The 24,448-nt window shown below is 37.9% G+C and overlaps 1 protein-coding gene across 7 annotated transcripts in view; it reads left to right on the forward strand.

Moving 5' to 3' along the window:
* LOC126965224 (GTPase-activating protein CdGAPr) overlaps positions 1-24,448 on the forward strand; it is a 120,396-nt gene that overhangs the window by 92,334 nt on the left and 3,614 nt on the right. For 4 of the 7 annotated variants that reach the window (XM_050808691.1, XM_050808692.1, XM_050808690.1 and 1 more), the window contains 17 exons: positions 798-855; positions 5,072-5,198; positions 5,777-5,955; positions 6,980-7,175; positions 7,617-7,745; positions 9,140-9,290; positions 10,516-10,605; positions 11,377-11,468; positions 12,479-12,617; positions 14,054-14,114; positions 15,017-15,120; positions 16,887-17,023; positions 17,695-17,824; positions 18,259-18,368; positions 19,451-19,597; positions 21,138-21,209; positions 22,336-24,279. In XM_050808691.1, coding sequence (XP_050664648.1) covers positions 798-855; positions 5,072-5,198; positions 5,777-5,955; positions 6,980-7,175; positions 7,617-7,745; positions 9,140-9,290; positions 10,516-10,605; positions 11,377-11,468; positions 12,479-12,617; positions 14,054-14,114; positions 15,017-15,120; positions 16,887-17,023; positions 17,695-17,824; positions 18,259-18,368; positions 19,451-19,597; positions 21,138-21,209; positions 22,336-24,279 — 3,866 coding nt within the window. Of the gene's footprint in view, positions 1-797; positions 856-5,071; positions 5,199-5,776; positions 5,956-6,979; positions 7,176-7,616; positions 7,746-9,139; positions 9,291-10,515; positions 10,606-11,376; positions 11,469-12,478; positions 12,618-14,053; positions 14,115-15,016; positions 15,121-16,886; positions 17,024-17,694; positions 17,825-18,258; positions 18,369-19,450; positions 19,598-21,137; positions 21,210-21,821; positions 21,868-22,335; positions 24,280-24,448 lie in introns of all 7 variants that reach the window. The other 3 variants (XM_050808693.1, XM_050808689.1, XM_050808694.1) reach the window with 3 other exon arrangements.

Here is a 24,448-nt window from a genome sequence, read left to right on the forward strand (position 1 = left end):
AAGAGTTGAAATATACAGGCTGTCCCAAAGTTATGGGACATAAAGGGAAAGTACCTTAAATATCGAAGCTATTTTACTGAAAGAAGACTTTATGTTATTTTTAAAAGTTAGTAATTCTGCATTCAACGATTTTCTAAAAGAAGAAATCTAATGGTGTAAGGTCCGGGGATCTGGCCGGCCATCTAATCGGTCTATTCGTACCAATCCAAGTTGGAAAACATTCATTTTACGTTGTTCCTTTCTTTTAAAATACTATGTTACTTAAGAAGAGTTATTAGTTTTTGGCCATTCTTTCGATTGGCATCATAAGAGTAGGGGTGTTTTTTTTTACATTTAAGTCGGTTCGATTCCCAGACGAGGCAATTAAATTTTAGAAAATCTTTGAATGCAGAATTACTAACTTTGAAAAATAACATAGGCTATTTAAGGTACTTTTCCTTCTTGTCCTCTAACTTTAGGACATCCTGTATAGAGCCTCTTGCTACTAGATGAAAACAGGCCGGATTTATTACCTTAGTGTGCGTACATTTCGCAAAATAGAGGTTAAATGTAAACATCAATTTAATTTTTCGACGTTTTTACAGCTGTCACAGTTTATCTAGACGTTTAGATGATCTTAGGTTTCATACTGTCTTTTCTTTATATTTCACGATTTGATACCAAAAAACGACGGCGATTGAAAGTCACATAAAGGTAGCTCCTTCTCTTTCATTCGCCTCTTTCCACATATTATGTGTCTCTTTCGTTCCATAGCGTATCAAATACTTTGAGATACTTATGCCTATATATGTTTTCAGGCACGAGATGAGATTAGCTTCGAAGTCGGCGACATGATATCCATCATAGATATGCCTGGTGAGTTAGTAAGCTTTAATTTAACATTGCGGTGTTTGTTTGTTTGTCTGTTCACGTCAGTTCTTCTATAGGATGTTCTTCAAGGACCTTTATGTCACGAACAACCAAACTGTGGGATGTGTTTCCTTCCCAGCCACTGTTCAGGCATTATCTATAAATAAATTTAAATGTTTTATTAAAAATGTCCCTGTCGTAAATCCTACTACTCCACAGCAGCTGAATATCTAAGTTAGATTATGATTATTTTATAGCAATAGCAATGACTGTACAATTTGTATATTTTTATTGAAAAGAGAGCAAAAAATGCTGGGAGAGTTTCATGCGCCGCTTCTTCTCTCCGAGAGTGCCATTAGTTTACGAAGCGATATTAGTATAAGTATATTAGAAATTACATCAAAAAGATTTGTAAATAAATCAATTTTGAGAAAATAAATGCCTTTTATGCTTTTTTGCCTATGCGGTGTTTGCAGTACGATTTGGCTTGTGAACTTAAAAAAAAGCGCTGAGTACCTTTCTAAGAGGCCAGCAACGCTCGTGTGATCGCTCTGGTAGTGTAAGAGAGAGGATACCATCATCTGAACTGCTAGATCACTTGGCGTTGCGTGGAGACTTCGCTTCATTGTGTGTCTTCTACTAAGAAACTCAGTGGGCTTATTATTTTTCATATAAATATCGTTGCAATGTATGTAATATCGTACAATAAAATTTATTCAACAACAGCCTGAGGGCGGTCGCTCCATTCCTAATCTGTGGTATCATTAAGAAAGTCATTGATGTTATAGGTAGTAATAACCTTATATATAAACGTTTTTAAACAATTATTTTGATTTTCTCAACATATTTGTTTTGTACATTTTCTGGGATCATGTTGTAAAAGAGTATACATCTCCCAACAAAAGACTTACTCGATTTAGCCGAGTTGTAGGCATGATAAGTTTTTGCTACTGTTAATGAGCTTGTCATAATATTGTTAAGAATATATTGAGATGCAACAGTTAAAATGTTGATTTTTTTAATTTTTCTCTTAATTACAAAAAATAATGTTTACTCAGAATAATTATTGTATGCAAAATGCATACATAGCCTTGTATGCGATAACATAAGGAAAATAGTGATAAGTTCTGTATTATTCAGTCAGTGGAGCACATTCCTGTTGTGTTATATAAAAGTTGTGTACACAAATACATGAAAATAAAAGGAAGGTTAGTTTTGTAAGTATTTTTTTATTTACTTGCTGGTGACTTGAATAATATCAAATCATAAACCATCACTGTGTTATTGTTAATCGCGAAGTACGTGTAAGTTATACGAAATTTACAACTTTTTGTCGTTTTCTTACCTTTGTCACTACAGCATTACATGACAGGGAGAAGTAATTATTATAAACTTGGAGTAACTTCTCATTGTGTTTAATAAATAAGACAGTATGACAGTATATCACGCATATCACGTATAGCTGTTTGGTATAAAACAATACAATCAAGTATAGCTACTCATATTTGGGTCGAAATTGTAAATATGACCAGAGGGCCTACCATCAACTTTTAATAAGCGATGCGATTCCGATGCAGTTCGATTTTGGTACCTAAACAGAATCGTTAAAATTCATACCATGAAGTGCCTTTTACTGAATCGCGTTTGGATCCCATACGAAGAATGAACGAAATAAATTTGTATGTGGTGAGAAAGAGATGACGCTCTACAGTCGTTGCATAAGTTTGTCTCTCTTACTCTAAGCATATGCGTTGCGTTTCGAAACCTAAAATGATATGATTTTAGCGGTTTTTTGCGTAGAAAATACTGAAAAACATTTTAAAATTGCGCTTTATAGCGTCAAATTATAAACCATTAAGGCTTTTTTTTACTTATTAAATAATAGTAATATTAATAAATATAGTTCTTTGAATTACAAATTAAATGTTTGCTTAGATGTTTTCGTAAAAAAACGAGTTATGAACGCACCTCCATTGATGTTTGATTTGACAGGACCACAGAGTACATTTTTTTTAATTCGTTTTTGCGAACAGGCTATAGTCCGGGCCCTTACTGCCTCGTCTTTAGTATTTTCATTTTTGGTATTTATTTTCAGTATTTTGTTTTACAAAAAAGTCCGATAAAGTATTCTCACCTCATCTTTCATCAATAAAATTTTCCTTTTCTGTATGTTTTCACTATTTTTAAAAGTTATTAACAACACGATTAACTTTCCTCTAAGGAAGAAGCAACTTTTTTCGAATCGCTCACTTTGACACATAAGCTATCCAGCTTAGGTTGAAATATTACCTCATGGTACGAATGAATGAACGAACTAAATCAGTTTGCGATTCAGTTGATATGATTTTTGACATTCAATTGACATCATTGCGATTTAATCAGTTGATTTGACGTCAACCTAAATTAGATAGCTCTAATTACGTCTTGGTAAGAAATAGCAAAGCAGTTCATTTTTTGTCAATTGAATCGCAATAAGAGTTCATGGTAGGCCCGCAGGTATGTCATTCTAACAGCATTGAGACTTCGATCCGGACATATTCCACTCAATAACTTTGCGTATCTTATAGGTAAAGTAAAGTACCTTTATGTATAGAATTCGGTAGAATTGAGGATGCATACCATATTATGGTAGAATGTGTCCGAATCGAGGCTGAAAGAATAAAATATACTCTGAAATTCCAAATGAACTTATATGAAATAGGAGCATGTAATCATATATTGGCTTTCCTCTTTTCGAAGAAAGCTGAGACTATATTATATAAGTTGGTTAAGTTAGGTTTAGATATTTTTTTTATGAAAAAAAAGGACAAGTCGAGCAGGACGTTCAGCTGATGGTAATTGATACGCCCTGCCCATTACAATGCAGTGCCGCTCAGGATTCTTGAAAAACCCCAAAAACTCTAAACGGCACTACAACTGCGCTCGTCATCTTGAGACATAAGATGTTAAGTCTCATTTTCCCAGTTATTTCACTAGCTACGGCGCCCTTCAGACCGAAACACAGTAATGTTTACACATCACTGCTTCACGGCAGAAATAGGGGCCTCCGTCACGGCATCGTCTCGTCCTTTATTTAAAAAAAATATGACAACTTTGTCGAAGCAAATCTATCTATATTCTAATAAATTGAGATCCTGTTTTATCTTCGGTTATACTGTTAAAACGAATGAACCGAACGGAATAATACTTATACCATAAGATGCAGTCATTCAGAGAATGTTCCAGTATGACATGACATATTGATGATTACTTATCCGGAATCTACATTTTTTCACTTAGAAATATCTATAATATATTCGCAATACAAATAATTCAGTCAATAACATTTCATTACATATGATAATTGAGATGTTAGCGGAACGAACACTCAAGAAAACTCATAACATTTGGATAATCGGAAAATTATTCATCCTTATCAAAATTGTATACATTAGTTTTTTGTCACTGTGAGCCTTAACTTTTTCTGCCCACACAGATCTCGTTTCAAGTATAAGCAGGCCTGTCTCACTCCCCGTGTATGTATCGAAAGTACTTACTCGTGGTGGCCACTACAGTGTTGCTACAGTAGGGACTGGCGAGCGAACAGTGACGCACGCGCGAGCCATGTTGTCACCTACTTCACAGATCCGACCGATATTTTAAAAATGGAGAAACATAAATAAAGCAAAACATATTAAAGGTCATTGCGATCCAAATTTAAATCTTTTAAGCGTCCTTAAGACGCTGAAACAATCTAATGTAAAGTGATCATTATTTTAATAAAATTACCAATCATGATAGCTACATATTTATTTCCTATGTACTAAGTGGGTTTGACTATGTTGCAGTATTCCAACGCATACATTACTATCTGCAACTAATGTAGGTTTAACAAAGAAATAATATTTATTAAAAATTACGATTACCTACCTATTTATACTTTAGAAAAAACTGAGCTATTTTTATAAGATGACTTTATACTAGGTAAAGCCTGAAGTAAAGAAGTCAACCCTGATGTCGTCAGAAGAGGTAAGAGTCACGCGATAGAAAGAGAGGCAACTTCTAGGTTAATAAAAATGTAGGTTAGTAGCGCTGTGCGATCTGAATTACATATTATATGACCGCAAGAGTCCCTATTTCCTTAATTGATTTTGCGGAGTGAAGCTTCCGTGCTTGTACTATTATATATTCTTTGGTATAAGCTAATTGTATTATATATTATGATTATGTTTATTTTTCGCAGGTCCCCAGGAGTCGATCTGGTGGCGCGGCAAGCGCGGGTTTCGCGTGGGTTTCTTCCCCCACCACTGCGTTGCGGTGATCGGAGATAAGGTGCCCAGGCACATGACCCAACCACCACCCATCGTTGGGTATGTACCAATAATCTTCAAATCAAATAGAAATCGCTATATGTATTTATAAAGTAATATGTATCTGTTAAGTGATGCAACAATAATACTCAATGCCTTACACGAGTAAGTAAACAAATATAAATGTTAATTGCTAAGTAAAAACTCAAGAAATATTGAGCATAGTAGATGAATATCTAAATGATCGGACAGCCTGGGACTAGATTGTGATTATTGTATAGCGACTGTACAATTTTGTATATTTTTATTGAAAAGAGCGCAAAAAAAAGAATACTCGGAGAGTTTCTTGCGCCGCTTCTTCTCTCTCAGAGCGCCATTTGTTTCCGAAGCGGTAGTAGTATCTAGTAGTATAAGAAATGACATCAAAAAGAATTCTAAAGGAATCAATTTTGAGAAAATAAATGCCTTTTTATGCAATCACTCCACACACACCGTAAATAAAAAAATATATTATAATTATATCAACAATTAACTAACTCCTGAAAAAAAAATTGGTGTGTAACTAATAAAAGGGCTATAGAAGTATAAAAAGTGTCCTAACCAAACAAAGTTACATTAACTGTTTTAAAAAATTTCAGATCCGTGGCAGTAGCTCCAATAAAACCGGTGCTCCGCAAACATGGCAAGCTGATATCTCTCTTCCGGAGCTTCATACTGTCCAGACCCTCCCGCAGGAGTTTGAAGCAACAGGGTATTCTGCGGGAGAGGGTGTTCGGATGCGATTTGGGGGAGCACTTACTGAACTGTGGACATGATGGTAATAGAACCTTTCTGTCTCCAATCCCTAAACTCATTCGTTTCCATTTGTGTGCTGCTGCTTGGGATGACTGATCAAACAGAATAAAACAGAAATCAACTTAATTCTGAGAAAAACCAAAAAATATAACATGGATTCAGGATGGGAGGGGGTTAAGTCTTATCCAATCTCATGTGGATCTGGTGGGATGGTCTTTTTGCGCGAGTAACAGTGGAAAATTGCAAGGAGTTTGAGTAACATTAGGTAAAAAAGTACGTTTGCATAGAGTATACGTGTCAGAGTAAGGATAATTGAGTAAATAATAGGTTTAAAATAAATAAATCTAACGCAATTCTTGCCCTGTGCTTCCCCTGGGCGTAAGAAGAATAGGGGAGTCCCAAGCCCAAAGGTGTCGTAAGAGGTGACTAAGGGCTTTTAGAAGTGGGAGAGTCATTCTGCCGTCTTATGAGGTCAGCACAATCGGGGCAGACTCGTCCAGGCTAATTACCACACTCATAGGTAAGTGTCGAGGACCGGAACTCATCCCCCCCACCCCTTTCCACCAGAATATGATAGCGGTCCTAAAAGAGATTTTACCCCAGGGCGGTACCGACGCTATCAGAGTCGGAGAAACCCGCCCCAAGCATTTTAGCTGGGGCCGTCCGTTGTATTCTTGGGATAATGTGAAGTAATAACCACTGTGGCGGTCCTTCACAGTGCGGTTTTCAAGGAGCTTTCTTTCACGTACTACAAAGCTGTGGAATGAGCTTCCTTGTGCGGTGTTTCCGGGACGATACGACATGGGTACCGTCCTTAAAGGCCGGCAACGCTCCTGTGATTCCTCTGGTGTTGCAAGAGATTGTGGGCGGCGGTGATCACTTAACACCAGGTGACCCGTACGCTCGTTTGTCCTCCTATTCCATAAAAAAAAAACGAGATCCTAGAGGCACGCATATCTCACCAAGGGGTGAGGAGGTATGCCCCCAAATAGCTGATAAGTTATTCAATGAAAATCAAATGAATCTTAGTAAAGGTCTCTTCGCAGTGCCCCAGGTGTTGGTGGAATGCGCACGAGCGATTGAACTCCGCGGAGCAGTTGACGGGATCTACCGTCTGTCGGGCGGCGCGGCTTTGACGCAGCGGTTGCGAAGCGGCTTTGACGCGTCCCAACCGCCCGATCTGAGCGCTGCCATACAGCGAGACCCGCACGCGCTCGCTAGTCTACTCAAGTGCTACTTTCGGTAACTAACTAGCTTTGCTTTTGCTCGTCCACGTATTGAATAGAGTTCTGTTTATTTTTTTTTCAAATTATTATAGGCAGGCAAGAGACTCAATTAGAATTTTGTGTATGTACATTATTAGTTTTATTATTTAATCCTATAAAAATAACAATTCGTTAGAGTGAGAGAGGAGGAGCCTGCTTACCGCTGCCATATGCGCCAGAGAAGCGGGTAACATTTCAATACGAAGTTATCTCTTAAAAATACTGTTTTGAATAAATATACCTATTTCAAACACAAGTGTAGGACCGGTATATTGATATCACCAATCAATCATATATTTTCACTTGAAATCTCAAGATGTGGTATCATTGATCATTCTTGAAGTGTCTGACGTCACCTAGATGGCGGCCTGTCCCCATATCAAGGTGCGTGGATCATTTTTGCTTATTATGTTCGCAGGGAACTCCCGAACCCGCTGTGTACGTACCAGTTGTACGACAGCTTCGTGAAGGCGGTGCAAGCGAGCGAGGATAGCAGGCTGCGAGCTATGAGGGAGACAGTAGTAAAATTACCACCACCACATTACAGGTGACTGTTTAACAGGCTATAGGGTATCAAATATACAAAGTGTGCGAGTTGATTGTGGTAGGGGCCTGAGGTAAAGAGCGGAAGTGTAGTACTGTGTTTTTTTTATGAAAAGACGGGACGTGACGAGCAGGACGTTCGGCTTGGTAATTGATACGCCTTGCCCATTACAATGCAGTGCCGCTCAGGATTGCCGTTGAAAAGCCCAAAAATTCTGAGCGGCACTAAAATTACGCTCGTCACCTTGAGACATAAGATGTTAAGTCTCATTTGCCCAGTAATTTCACTAGCTACGGCGCCCTTCAGACCGAAACACAGTACTATTTACACTGATTCACGGCAGAAATAGTTACCTCTAATCTAGCCGGCATCCTGTGCAAAGGAGCCTCCCGCTGGTCGTCGTAGCTTACCGTGTTATAGCTTTAGTACTGAAGTTGCTATCCGTGTTATTTTAATAATGACTGATCCGAGTCTATCTGGTTCCGTTCCAAAAAAAAACAAAAAAGTTTTTATTCACCACCAAGAACAAGAAATGGCGAAAAATATTTTAGACATGTGCGTTGAACAAAGGTAGAACAAAAATTATGAGATTTAATTATTAGGTTAAAATGGCAAACTCAAAGCATTGTTTAAATTTATCGACACACTCATGATTATGGTCATCAATTATAATCAGGTCACATCACTATCGCGTTCCCGAAACCCGAAATCTGCAGTCAACTCGTGCGTTTTCTGTTAGTACATCGCCCCTCAAAAACACATACTTAACCCAGTAGTACGTAACTTAACAACTTTATGTCTGTTCTGGGTGACTAAATTATTTTTCAAGCAATCCAAGGAAAACTTATTATAATTAAATTTAGTTAGGTACCTACATGAATTATAAAATTTTTAGATCAAAACTTTATTAAATACATACAATTGGGCTGAGGATACTTGGACAGCACTAGCACAGGCTACGGTCTAAAGGGACTGCCAGTTTTTTTTAATGAAAATAAGGGACGAGATGAGCAGGAAGTTCAGCTGATGGTTATTGATACGCCTTACCCATTTCAATGCAGTGCCGCTCAGGATTTTTGAAATATGTACCTGAAAATTCTGAGCGGCACTTCAGCTGCGCTCGTCACCTTGAGACATAAGATGTTAAGTCTTATTTGCCCAGAGATTTCACTAGCTATCTTCATCCTAAAACACAGTAATGGTTACACATTACTGCTTTACGGCAGAAGTAGGCGCCGTTGTGGTACCCATAATCTAGCCGGCATCCTGTGCAACGGATCCTTGTGTAGTTTCCACCAGTTGCAATCGCCAGCCTTAAGTTTTAGTCTAATGCTTTGCTCTATAAATTGCGTTTACTTTTTGAAGTCATTAAATGAAAAAACATGTATATGTTTCAGGACGCTGGCGTACCTGATGCGGCACTTGAGGCGCGTGTCGCTGCTGAGCCAGTCGACGGGGATGACGGCTCGCAACATGGCCATCGTGTGGGCGCCCAACTTGCTGCGCTCGCCCGAGCCGCAGCACGCGCTGCAGGGCGTGGCCGTGCAGGTGAGGAGAACCTGTGCAGACAACCGATGAAAACAGGCCAGGCTGTTTAGTGTGGGTGACACGTGCGTCGTACACGCTCGATTTGTACGTCACTTTGTGTTAGGGTGCGTGCATTGTTCAAAATAATGGGTATCTGTCAACGTCTATCTAGATTCAAGACGTATAAATGTTCTATGCATTATTTATTCCCCAAACAGCTAGCTAGTCACCGGAGGCTAAAACGACCATTCATTTATAATAATTTGCAAAAAAGCAGTTATTATAAATGAATTTTGAAGGGGGCTGTATATAGATAGGATAAAGGAGGCTGGTAATACGCGCATAGAACTATACAGATAGATGTGATAAGTGATTGAGGGAAGACATACTATACCTTTACCGGTGTGCAGGTCGAAAGTAAGATGGCCTGCTGTTCTGGCTCGATGATGACGAAACATTTGTACTCTAAAGCGTTTTTCTTACTCCAATCACAAACCTCCCTGGTTGTTCGATTTCTTTTAATAATTAAGTATTAAAGTACAAAATAAGCGGTTAGGCGCAATGCGTGTGCGCAAAAAGCGGGCTTGATTCGACCTTCATTCGCGGTGTCCCTCGGACAATTGAAGGAAGCGGGAGGATAAAGAGGTATGATCGCAACTATGCTTATTAAGCTTAAAGCATGAGATGGCGTTTCTAGTTAATCTGAGAATTCCACCTTCGCCCGACACGCTACAAATTATGATACCATCCCCACCATCTGGATGTGTGGCGTTCCTCCACAGTGTGGTTTTCCAGCTTCCTTGTGCTTTGTTTCTGGGACGATACGACATGAGTACCTTCAAAAAAAGCTCTTATACTCTGGCCCCCTGGTGTTGCAAAAGAAAGTGGGTGGCGGTGATATCACTTAACCTTTTTAATTCGAATGCGTCCTTTAACACAAAATTATTGACACAGGCGAAATTCGGATGTGACAAATAGCACAATATGTTGCCCTAACCCAGTTTTGATCTTGATTCTGTTTGGAAGATGGTTTCTTTTACTATAAACTTATTATTCCATGTATATTGCCTATGTTAGAACAAAAGTCTTGTACTCAATTGTCTTTTTGAAAAGAATATAATATTTGAAATATATTACAAATTCCACTCGTTAGTAATCGCGAACTTTATTCAATATTTTTTATTTATTGCCATTTAAAAACACCAGTAAAGAATCAGTAAAAATAAAATAAATCTGATTGTTTCAGGCCGTCGTAACGGAGTTCCTAATTTGTTACGCGGAGGATTTGTTTGCGCAAGAGCAGGGCGCTGAATCGGGACCAGAGTCGTTAGATCACGTAAGTTGTTTTCATTTATTGGCTACTCGTATAGCCCAATGGTGAGTGACCCTCACTACTGAGATTGAAGTAAGTATTTGGAGTAATAGACCTCGGAGAATTAGAGCATCTTCCCTATTAAGCCTCGATTTTTGATAGATGACACACATTTTGTGCGAGACAGGATGAGTTAGATAGGGATGTCGACACGCATCTACGAACAAATCTTGATCAATCTTTTTTGTTAAAAATCTATTTAATTCAAATTCAAATATTTTTATTCAAAATAGAATATGATATTATTCTAAGTCAAAAACTACCAACCATGAACCACGAAGAAACTCAGTGGGCTATTTTTTGTCGTACAAATATGGTTGCAATGTAATATTGTATAATAAAATATATTATTTAATAGCCTGGGGGCGGTCGCTCCATCCCCACCTGTGATTTCATTAAGAAAGTCATTTATGTTGTAGTAACCTTTACTTTAGCACAAAATTATATTATCTTAACAATTCTTTTGAATTCCGTAATACATAAGACAGACGTAATGTTCTGCGACGAAAACTTTTTTATTAAAGTCACTATTAAATTAATTTTATATAAACATCTTCCACGGTACCTACAACAAAACAATGGAAGAAAATCCAAAATTATTTCTTTTTATTTATCGCGAATATATTGTATATATAGATTTTTACTGTACGGTAGACCAAGTATTAATGTTTGTTTACCACTTTCCCGCCTTCTGTCTGCACACATATGTCAATGTCAAAACAATAACAATTACAGGATCGATCGGACGTTGAAGTGGAACTGCGTGGCCTGGAGCCAGGCAGAAGACCAAAGAGTCTGCCGCTAAACCCACCGACTAAATTGTTAAGGTAACAAACTAAATTATTAATTAAGTTCGTGATAAACTCGTAAAGCTCTACGGCGGAAATTCTTATTAAATAGGCTAATTTGTTATATGATTTAAAAGATGGGCTGGGAGTTTCTTATCAGTTCTTCTCCCCATGTCATAGCCCCTTTACGAACTGATATACCTTCATGACGTTTACCAAGTGTTCTTGCAATATGTTATGTTATTTTCACCTCTTATGGTTAGTAAATATATTTCTATTTCTAAAAATTATTATCACGGAAGGCCGTAACATATTTTAAAGTTAAAAAATTATAAAAATATCAATGAGTCACTGGAATAGTTGGTATCGAGTACACTGAACTGGACGCTAACGCCACTGGACGCGTATTTCTAGTTCTAATTCAACTTACCGAGCCTAAGAGCATCAGTAAGCAATATATTGCATTTTTAATTATGGCGGACAATAAAATATGTCTTTTCGCGTTGCAGTAAAATTTTAACCTAACATAGGAGCTATTTTTTTTGGAAGCAAAATGTAATACGTAATTTTAAAAAGTACGCATTGTACTATCTGTTGAAAAAGGCTCCGCTCTTTTATCCGACATCGTGTACAAAAAAGTCCCCCCACTGGTAAAAATATGTATATTCGATTATTAACACTCAGACTTGGGTTATTGGAGTAATATGACATCTTATTTAGAAGCTATAATAATATATAGAAATACTAGCTGCTGCAAAAATACAAATGCCGGCATCTAGCGTGACAATATGTAGCCATAATGATAATCCTGACAACTTGTGAAAAATACAAAATTCGAATTAAACGTATTCAATAGTTCACCCGTCGCCCGCCACCGAACCAGATCATAGTATCGCGCACTCGGTTGGTGATCGGCGTAACTGCGAACTGATGAAGTGAACAGACAAAGTTTATCTACTTTGAATTCCAGAAGCGACGGAATTATTTATTTTGATATAAGGATCGATTTGTTGCCACCAAATATTTATATCGATGCTGTACTGTTGTAGTTTGGAGGAGGCCCGTCGTCGCGGTAAAGTCGCTGTGTCTTGTAACGCTAGCGAGTGTCCGCCCGCTAGCGGCGCCATTGCGGCCGCGGCGACCGCACACCTCAGACCCGCGGGCACGCGCCCCCCGGACTACATTGAGGTGAGTACACACCAGCTTTGCCTGACATCACGACTGTTATTCCTGAAATTAAATACACCCAAAGTAATAAAGATGGACCAACTATCCGGTATATATATAAAGCTGAGTTTGTTGCGCCCATTCTTCTCTGGCCTGAGGCATTCATTTTGGAATGGATGGTAGTTTTTTTGACTTGAGATGTCACATCCTATTTTGAATAAAAATATTTGAATTTGAAATTAAAAAGTCCGGGCGCTAAGCAGGAAGAACTTCGAACGTTAACCTGTTATTACCTGTCCCTGTCACTCCCGCGTAAATATAATGCGTCTCGCTCTCACAGATGCAATGGCCGCTTTTCTCACGGATTGTAAATCTTTTAAAGCGGGCAAGACGCATTATCTTTACGCGGAAGTGACGGAGACAAAAAATAATGATGATAATAAAAATATAAATAATAATATGTATAATAATAAAACGCTAATAAATGTTAACGTGCGATATTCTTCCTGCTTGGCGGCCGGACTTTAATTTGTTGCAAAAATTGGCTGAATAATAATAATGTCTTTCGTATTGTAATTCACATTTTGTAACGTGACAGGACTATATATTTAGAAAATACCAGTATTTTCTATAAATAATTTCTTACATGCTCCAGTTACCAGTAACGCTGAGTTCTTGAATGAATAAATGAGTCTAGTATGCCTCTATATACCCTTAAGGATTATTCTCGAATGATAACGAACGATGTATTGAATAATCACCAAACAACAAGAAAAAAAAGAAATGATATGGCAGATGATAAGCAAGAACAGGCTCAAATATTTCTTCCCATAAGGCCAGAATCCATCATAGGTGGTACCTACAATCACCAAATGGAGGAACGCACAAGACATCAACACAAAAATCTTTGGTAAACATTAGAGTCCTCTAACACAACAACCACGGGAGACACTCCCCAACATTGATGCCAATATTGCAAATCGCCTTATTAAGCGCAATAGAATTTAACTTAGACAAATAACGACGGCTCACGGCCTTATAATAAACATCTATTTAATATAGGCATAACTGACAGCCCCCTGTGCAGTGCATGCATGGTTGCAGAGCAAACTTGTGCTTCTGCATTGACCAGGTGGAGCAACTTTCCGCGCTCAACATCTGGGCACCCCAAACACACTCCTCTAACTCTCACTAAAATCGAGGTTGCTAGGTTTCTTGAGGAGTTGGGTCGGAAGGAATAGCAAATATATTCCCTCACACAAAATAGGCGCACAGTCGTTGAGGTGCGGAAATTAGCTCGATTATACCATATACCATAATTGGATGGTAAAACCATGCCTATACATTTTCAATTTACTTTGAATGTATGCCCTTAATGAAGGAAACTCAATGATTTCGACTTGAAAATCTAGTGTAAGCTTCTATAAGGGTTCTAAATATTTGATCATATATTTCAGGTTGGCTCCGGTCCCAACAATCTACCTCAGTACCACACCGTGTTAGATCTGCCTATACCAGGTATTTGTTGAATTTTTAAAATGCATTGGTTTTTTTAAGGCAAAAGTGGACTAGTCGGGCAGGAAGTTCAGCTGATGATAATTGATATTACCTGTGCTGCTACTGTGCTACCTGTAATCTAGCTAGCATCCTCTGCAATGGAGCCTTCTACTGGTAAATGCCATTAGTCGCCTCTTACGACACCCTTGGCCCTGGGACGTCCCTATTCTTTTTATGCCCTGGAGAAGCACAGCGCAAAGGAACAGGCCAGTTTAATAAGAGAGCCGGTAAAAATAAGTTTTTTTCATGGAAGAGAAGGACAAAAGAGCACACGGGTCACTCTTATGGTATATGATCACCACGACCCATACTCTCTAGTAACATCAGAGGAACCACATGAGCATTGTCGACCTTATAAAGCGTCGATTAAACATACATAGGAATTATAAAACTGAAAATATTATTTTGTACGTGTCAGCGATTAATGAATCGGTGGCAATGTAATGTGGTGAGAGTCAATGGTTCTATTAATTGCTCCACCAGTGGAAGGCTCCTTTGCACAGGAAGCCGGTCAGATTATGGGTACCTCAACGGCGCCTATTTCTGCCGTGAAGCAGTAATGTGTAAACATTACTGTGCTTCGTTCTCAAGGGCGCCGTAGCTAGTGAAATTACTGGGCAAATGAGACTTAACATCTTATGTCTCAAGGTGACAAGCGCAATTGTAGTGCCGCTCAGATTTTTTGGGTTTTTCAAGAATCCGTAGCGGCACTGCATTTTAATGGGTAGGGCATATCAATTACCATCAGATGAATGTCCTGCTCGTCTCGTCCCATCCCTTATTTTCACAAAAAACCCCATGCTATAAGTACCATCACGTTCATATATTGATTTTATTTTATTTCTGTGTAATTATCTTGTCAGGTAACAAGCGAGCCCTCAAGCGTTCCGTGTCGGGCTGGCGTGGTCTCTTCAGCCGCAGTAAACTACAAAGACCACCTCCGGAACCCGTGCACACAGCGCCACCGGTGAGTTACACTACTGCAGTCTTGGAATCTATCACAAAGTATTTTATTTTAATTGGAAAACTTACAGCTAAATACAATAATAGTTAGGAAAATATTTACACAAAAGGCTATTTACAAGTTTTCGCAGATATATACTAGCTAATTACATAATAAATAGTTACTGGATTAATATTAACAAATCGAGGATAACAAAATCTGATCTAGCGATATGGTAAAAAAGATTCGTTAGTTTATACAAGTATGTTATCTATTATACATAAAAAAATAATGCATAAACGGATGTGCATCTACATGCACGTGTTCAATAAAGGCTGACATTTTTTATATAATATTTTGCTTAGTCATATACTCTTCAGTCTACACTATATTATGCTTAATAATAAATTTATATAAATTCTAATTTAACTTTCGTAATTAACTATCGTAATTATTATCACGGGTACTCACCATAATATATATTTTATTAATTTGATGCCGATATTTTGATGAATCGTGGACGCTGCAGAACTGCAGTACAAATGCAACAAAAAGACCCGAAAGGAATATGGTTGTTAGTGTGTCGTGAATTAGGGAATCAAAGACGAATTAGACGCCACATGGAGTGATCCATGTACTATTAGTGTCAAGTGTCAAATATGTCAAGAAATATCGGCATCAAATAAATAAAATATATATCGTAAGTACCCGTCATAATAATTACTATGTTAAAGTTCCGCGGTGATAAAATTTTAAAAACATATATCTCAAAGTATCACTACTAACTAATTGAACTAGTCGATGAAGATTGATGTTGGTTTGATATCGAAAAGAGCGAGAGTGACTAGCGTGATTACAATTAAATAAAAAAAAATCGATTTCGTCAAATGTCTTGTTTGCAACGCCTATCGACGCAATCGCCCATCAACGGTCAATAGCGATAGTCAATAGTACACTTTTAGATTCAGATGAATTTTTTATTGCAACATTTGTCTATCCAATAAAGATAATTCTAATAGGCTCCTATTGAGAAATTGTTCTTCACGGATAACTTTAGTCAATGGATGTCTTTGCCCATCCTCGTATTAATAATAGATAGGTAGGTTTTATATTCCTGGGCCGGGCAAAAAGCTAAGCGTTTTTAGTAAGAAATTTCTGAGTTGCAGCCCGGAGTTTAGAAATTTGGAGGCTCGCCCCCCATTATGAGGGAATTAAACATGAACCTTGTCCAATTTAACCCCCAGAAGACTCAAGTTTGAGCGTTTACCACTTAAAAAACCCCATTTGTCGTATCACTGCTCTTCGACAACACTTACCTTACAGCCTCGCCTAGTATCGGAATACTGGGTCTCGAAATCTCGAGCCGCGGCGAGGATCTACTAAATCGACAGTCGAATGCGCAATAGTACAATTTTATATTTTTTTTGCAACAATACCCGTGTCGAAGCTCATTCCACGCAGAAGAAAGTTCCTTAAAAACCGCACTGTGGAGGAACGCCACACATCCAGATGGCGGGGATGATATCATAATATTGGCGTGTCGTGGAATTCAGCGGCAGGAATCAGGTGGAATACTCCCCCGTGATAAATGCGGTAGAAGTCACACAATGCAGCGACGTCGCTACGCAACGCCAAGTGATCCAGCTGATACGATTTAAAAGATGGGCTGGGAATTTCGTCTCAGTTCTTTCTGCCCACGTCAAAGCCCCTTTACGAACTGATGTAGCTTCATGACGATACCAAGTGTTATGTTAATAAATAAATATATTTGTATTTCTATAATATTTTAGTGTGATACCCAGGAGGTGACAACGATTGTGAGTGCACTGCGCTCTGCCAAGTCTTGCGAGTCCCTGGTGTCCGAGGGAGACACCGTTCCTCCGCTACTGACGCACATACAGACACAACCACTCAAACACCACACGAGGTATGTTGAACGTATGTGCATGCTATGTATAATAGAGAACTGTATTTGTAAGATTCAACTAGTTGTATCTTAATATCTTCTTTATATATAAAATTTTCATGTCTCGTTGTTTGTCCGCGATGGACTCCTAAGCTGCTGTACCGATTTAAATGAAATCATCAAAAAAAATCATAAATCTTGTGCGCACTGTGTGCTGTTTGGGGAAAGTACAAGAGGTTTCACAACACGATCTAAGATAATCTCTTGATACACTTGGCCAAACCATGACCTGTGATGAAATTTTTTTGTTTCCTTGAAAGATTTCGGCGAATTCTCGTTTCAAAATCATTTTCACCAGTGGGAGGCTCCTTTGCACAAGATGCCGGTGGAGCTAGATTATAGGTACCATAACGGCGCCTATTTCTGCAATATGTAAACATTACTGTGTTTCGGTCTGAGGGGCGCCGTAGCTAGTGAAATTACTGGGCAAATGAAACTTAGTAACATCTTACGTCTCAAGGTGACAAGTGCAATTGTAGCGCCGCTCAGGATTTCTGGGTGTTTCAATAATCCTGAGTGGCACTGATTTGTAGGCAGGGCATATCAATATCCATAAAGTTTAGTTCTCAGCGCGTTTAAAAAAGTTTTTTTACATTAAAAATCAGTATATAATTTTACCAATCTGGTCCCAGATCGTCTTCCTGCGACTCGTACTTTGAGCCGTGGCAGGCCGAGCTAGCCGGGATGCGGTTGAGACTTTCGCCGCAAGAGAGGGACAGACATATGTTCAGCGAGGAGGACGACACAGTACAACAAACTCAGGTATTACAAAAAAAAAATTAAATCCTTCACATATTTCAATATCAAAATAGCTTCAAATATCAAATAGCGCCGTAGCTAGTGAAATTACTGGGCAAAAAAATGGGCACGGTGTATCAATTACCATCAGCTGAACGTCCTGCTCATCTCGTCCCTTATTGTCATACAAAAAAAGCTTAAACTCTTATCTATATTCGTATAAAGTTTTTATTCAAAACCAATTTTGGATTTCAAACCAATTATTGAGTCGATATAATTAATCGTTAATTAGTATTGGTCCAACAGGTTACTCAATTTTCCCGAAATGAAAGAAACTGAAGTTACACAAGACAACATTAGAAAATACTTATATTGATCGACTCAACAAGTCCTCTTTCCTCGATATGAGCTGTTTGTCCTCCCTTATGTAATAATGTATTTTATTTAAAATATTACAGGACTCCGCAGGATCGTCCCCATCAGAATCGAACCCGTGCAGTGTGGAGGCGAGCCCGCGAAGAATTGACACCATTAGCGCCGACGTTCATACGGAGAACACGCATGAGAGGTTTGCTTTTCATCATCATCAGCCAGAGACGTCCACTGCTGGACAAAGGCGTCCCACAAAGATCGCCATGACTATCGGTCCTGCGCTGGCCTCATCCAACGTACTCCAGCGATCATGAGCAGATCGTCAGTTCATCTTGTGAAGGGCCTACAAACTGTGTTGGTCTGCATTTAAAGTGTTTAAATTAACAACAAGAAAATAAATTATAATTTTATTACACTTTTACACTTCGACATTTTCCTCTTCATTCTTTATTTAATCGTTAAAATGAACGATTTTAATTCAATTTTATACCTCTATATCTGCGGAAGTGATCAAATTATTACATATCATCGATTGACATACAATTAACAACGAGACTCACAATCACGCTCAAAAATTGTCTGAAGCCAAACTCTGCCTACGCGTCTATTAGGCACAGTTTTTGTACAGTTGTGTTTTGACCGCGCTTAGAATACAACACCACGCAATGTCAAAATGTTCTCACCTCGTTTTCGCGTGCGAGCTTCTAATGAGCGTGTGCAATAACTGAATATTACTGCCACGAAATAAGGTGTTAATTTGAACGAATGTTTTGATGTATTTATTTGTATAAGTTAATGTAAACATATATAAAACGCCGCTCGGACATTTTTGACGACCTTTTTTTATAAGTAATTGGGAGTACAGTTGTTATACGTCAATGTTCTCACATGTTGTTGACGTTTTTTTTTTTTTAAAAAAGGAGGACAACCATGCGTAAGGGACATCTGGTGTTAAGTGATCACTGCCGTCCACATTCTCTTGCAATACCAAAGGAATCACAGGAGCGATGCCGGCCCTTTAAGGAAGAACACCAAACATTCAGATGGTGGGGATGATATCCTAATTTGTGGCGTCTCGTGCGAAAGTGGAATTCGGCGACAGGAATCAGGTGAAACAGCTCATCAGAGTACTCCACGTGATAAATGCAATAGAAGACACACAATAAAGCGACGTCTCTAGCGAGCAGCTCTGCGTTGGAAGCGGTGATAAGGTTCAATCTTGTTAGTTGCTGACGTGATAAAGCAAAAACTTTAAAACTTTTCTATTATTTGTTATAGGAAACGTGTTGCTTTAGACATGTTGGAGCGGCAAGTTTCCGAGCTGGGCTATATAGACGAGTGTGCTGTCTCTAGCACACCACTGCCAGAGAAACGCGCCGCATGTCATAGACCCCTCAGTCCGAGGAGAGAGGCTGTTGCCAAGAGGTCAGTCACATTGGTCCATCACTATACTGTGTTTATTTATTTATTCACTAGCTGACCCGACAGATGTTGTATTGTCAATAGAAAGTTTGATGTAAGTACTCGGGAATAATATAGTTTAAAGCCATCGGAAATGTGAAATCAAAGTTAGTGAGGCAAGGCTTTTCGATTAGGATTAATTTTTCCTTCGACTCGGCAGCCACAGGAAGCCTGAGGTACGTAATTTCATAATAAATAATGAAACTATGAAATCGATGTATTTGCAAAATACAGCAATAGCAAAAACAATAAGTTCTGAAATGGATGCTGGTGGCTACTTTTGTACAACAGACATAACTATCGACATTTCGATAGATTGTATTTTGCTTTTGGTCAATTCATCAATAAAATAAATATTGATAAACTTTATTTTATTATCTACACATGTTTTTAAATTAATATCTAATAATCTTTAGAAAATAGTGTTTACTGCGTATTTAAAATGTAATTCAAAATATTTTAGTGTATAGGTTCTCCGAGAATAAACACAGCGACAGTAGTATTGAAGAATCAGTTTTTACCTGCATAATGTTTCTTTAATTGGATTGTTGCTGTATGTAACAACACAATCTAATACAGAATACGACACCATTATATTTTTTTTAACATCCGTTAAAACACAGTATCATAACGATAAAAACACTACAGTTAAAACGCCGTCCAATTTGACAGGAGATTAGTGGGCACTAAATTGTTTCATAACGTTTTTGTTTCAAAGTTAATCTATTCCGTCTCTTTCTCACACCTAGGTTTTTGTGTATGGATAGTTAGTTGCTAGTGATTTAGAGTTTAGAGAGACAGCGGAGTTTTAAGTTTCCGAAAGTTAAATTTATTTTTTAATTTATTAGTAGTTAGTTTTTTCTCTCAATAAAATTGTCATAGAAAGTATATTTATTAGTGTAAGTAGTAGTAATAAACCCACAGATAAATTATAAAACGTCGCAGCTATCAGTAATATACTTCTTACTACGTACCAATAACACGCTAATACAGATCACCAATTTACTTGTAGTTGTATCGCACCGATTACTCATTGGGTCATGAATGACCCAACTTAAATGCCTCTTTACTCATACCGATAAGGATTATTCTCGAATGATATCTAACAGTATAGGTAGCACATTCGTGACCTTCACAACAATATATACCCTATTAGTAACTTGTTTATATAAATAGCTATAGCAAATGACATAATACAATATTGCATTAATTGTATTATATTGTGTAGTAATTACATGCTTTATATTAGCTTCACCTGTGTGTATGTTTGTAACCGACTCATTTGGGCGTGCTTTTAACGGCCAGATTTCGTTCAAACTTCGTAGATTTATCGAGGACCGATGACAATACATTAATTTGATAAAATTATTCCATTTTACAATTTGCAAAATAATATTTTTATTAATTTATATAATTTAAATCTATAAGGCAGGAATTGTTTTCTATACAAAGCGTGTTAATTAGTTTTTTTTACTAGTATTTATAAATTATACCGTGTTTACAGAATATGCAAAGATCGTGATAGTCCGCTGTCGTCGACTTCTGACTTTCAGCAGTCTCCGAATGTCAAGTTAAGGTGATACTTTTTATTATTAGACTTGATGTTGTTGATAATGGTTTCATCGCTGTGTATATCTTTGTAACCTGGATATGTCTATGTACATAATATCAATACAATTTTATATTTGTGTCTGTGTGCTTTGGAGACTTTCTTGTCCCGTTTCTTCTCTACCATCCACAAGTACCATTACACCGAGTCCCTTTGTGTCAGATGCTAAAGATATTACGCCTGAGTGATTGAGTGGATTAATTAAACCGTAAAATGAGGGTACTTCTATTTTTCCAATTTTTTATTTTTCTCCAATAAAATTTTTGGTAAACGTACCAACAGTTGAACGCTAGGTTAGTTTTTTCTTATGATAATAAAGGACGAGACGATCAGGACCCTGATAGTTATTGATACGCCCTGCCCATTACAATGCAGTGCCGCTCAGGATTCTTGAAAAACTTAAGTCTCATTTGCCCAGTAACTTCACTAGGTAACAATAATGCTTTCATATTACTGCTTCATGGCAGGCCGTTGTACCCATAATCAAGCCGGCATCCTGTACAAAGAAGCCTCCTACTGCTAAAAGTTCATTGTAGGCTATTAAAAATAAATAAACTTGAGTTTATAATGATCTTTCAGGATCGTTAAAGTGACTCTAGCAACAGTAAAACAAACAAAGAGACAGGTAAATACAGCACTAACATCGTTCTAAAACCCCTTAACGGTTCAGTAGTTGTGGCAGGGATTCCTAACCACGGTCCCGACATCCCTGTGTGACAGTATTATAAGGTTGTTCGAACACAGGCTATTAATGCTTCAACATTTGGATCATTCTTCATTTAAAACCTGAATTTAAACACTTGAAGACGCCTATCATATCTAAAAGTGATTTTTTTTTTATTGACTCTCACTTTCGTTGACTTGCCTGTGAAAGTTTAAGCTTTGTTGTTAATAATTTTATTATAACTCGGTCAAGTAGTTGTGAGATAATGGTAAGAAAAAAAAATAATTTGTATGAAGAAATATTGTCGAAGTAAAGGCGACTTCAGGTATACTTTACATTCAGGTTAAGTAACATAATAATACACATTCGTACCGTGTGTTTGTCCACGAGTTATCGTTGCGCTTCACTAACTAAACAAAACGCTTTCAGAGAACGAAACTCGCCGAGAAAACAAAAAAACTCAGCCCGATATAGTGCCATGCACGCGCCCATACACGATAATGACACTCATTCAAGATTAACTTGGCACGGAAAGGATGGCCATTCGACGCTTATCAAAATCGACTGGCCCGTTGACTCGATCGGGAATCTCACATCCAGTACTCTTAACTCAAGTGCCACAACCCCAGTTACACCCGCTTACGATCCGCTCGAAAGCGATTCGGAAGCGAGCGATAATAAACACACGATCAAAATTACAAGTAACGATTGTGATAATTGCGATCAAGAAAAATGTTTGAAATGCGAATTGAAAGCGACTGATTATGAGAACATGAAAGACCTATCACGCGATTACTCGGAGCAAAACCTTCGTGATAGCCTCGAAGCGAGTCCGTTACATTCCACTGAAATTAGTTACCAAAATCTAAACAGACTGTCGGCAGTGTCAACATCGTCGAATTCTGAGCAGATATCTAAAAGGGATACCGATCTGATAAAGATTATGACGTCATCGCATGAAAGCTCGTCAAGTTACTCCAATGTTAGTTTAAAACAGGATGAACTTTACGAGTGTTTTAATTTCACACGGCCTAATTATATAAATTTACAATCTTCGAGCACTTCTAAAAGCTCACCCGGTTCTCCATTGAAGAGTCCATTGAAATCGACTATTAGTATAACATTTAGATCGCCAACTAAGGATAAAACGCCTGACTATGAGCCAATTGGAAATGATACACCAACGAATGAAAGGGATTCTGTTTATGAAGATGTTGACTTGGAGAAAAATCTGTCTATAGTGGAGGAGGCTACTGTGCCGGAAACAGATGCAAGCCTTCCGACTCAGCAAGCGTGCCAACCTAGTTTTAATCAAGACTTAATTATATTAGAAACGCCTACGGAAACGAATCTAGACGACGTAGATGTGTATAGTCAAGTGAAGTTCTTCAGGAGAAGCATAGACGAAGTGAATGCTATGATCCTTGAAACCCCCGAGAAAGAAACTCAGTATCAGAACATCGCGTTCGACACACAGCAACGCGATTATGAGAACATAAATGTTGATACTCTAAAAATCTGTGATAAAATAGAAATAAGTAGTGTAAAGAAAAACGAATCTCTAGAACATGATAATGGGAATATTACAAGGCCGATAATTGCGTCAAATTTAAATGTCCGCGAATTGGCTATACGTTTTGAGAGTCCCACGGAGCAAAAGGGCCCGTTTACGTTTGAGAAATTCAAAACAGAAGTTAAATATCCAAGTTTGGAACGCAAAGATGAGATAAAGATTGAGAAGAAAAAAGATTTGAGACTACCACCCCCCGTTTCGCCAAAAACCAGTAAATTAAGTAAGAATTCTTGTAACGCTCGATCGTTAGACGAAAACGCGTTTGTAAAAGAGTTTGGTAATGAAAAAGACAGACGAAAAAGTCTCGAGGTGAAAGAGGTTAAAAAATCACCAAAATATTTGCCAGATTTGAACTTGAATACCGAAGAACCCGAAACGAAAGCTGAAAGCATAACCCCTACGTCGGAAAATAAAATATCCTTGATCCAAAGATTTGAGATGAAGCCAGACACGAAGAACTCGATTGATTTCGAGACAGAGAAGAAGCTAAGCAGAGAACGAATAGAGAAGTACAAAGAAGAGAGAAGGAATTTTCTGAGAGAGAAATATAGCTCGCAGTCATTCAGAAGTAGCCCTGAACAGTTAACGCGATTGAAGTTGAAAAAGGAAGAAGAAAAGCTAAGTGAAAGGTTAAAAGATGTTCCAATGTTTGAAAGGAGGAATACGGTGGACTTAGGACAAAGAATTAGGTTTTCTTTGGCTAGAAGTGCCAATAATCTTGATTCAATTCCGTCACCTTTAAGTCCTGTTAAAGATATCGATTTTAGGAACGGCGAGGGAAGTCAAAGCAGAGAAGACAGGTATGTGTTTAATTTTAACACGGTTTTTTATAGTAGAATCATATTTTATAGCAAATGTTCCTTTTGGCTTAGATTTTCGAAATATTTTATTCGTGTCAGGGGAATTACATTATATTTACCGGTAAAGCAGATTTTTAATTTGATTATGGTTTTATTTTAAAAACATGGA

This window comes from Leptidea sinapis, chromosome 7, assembly GCF_905404315.1.
Source record: "Leptidea sinapis chromosome 7, ilLepSina1.1, whole genome shotgun sequence".
Lineage (NCBI taxonomy): Eukaryota > Metazoa > Arthropoda > Insecta > Lepidoptera > Pieridae > Leptidea > Leptidea sinapis.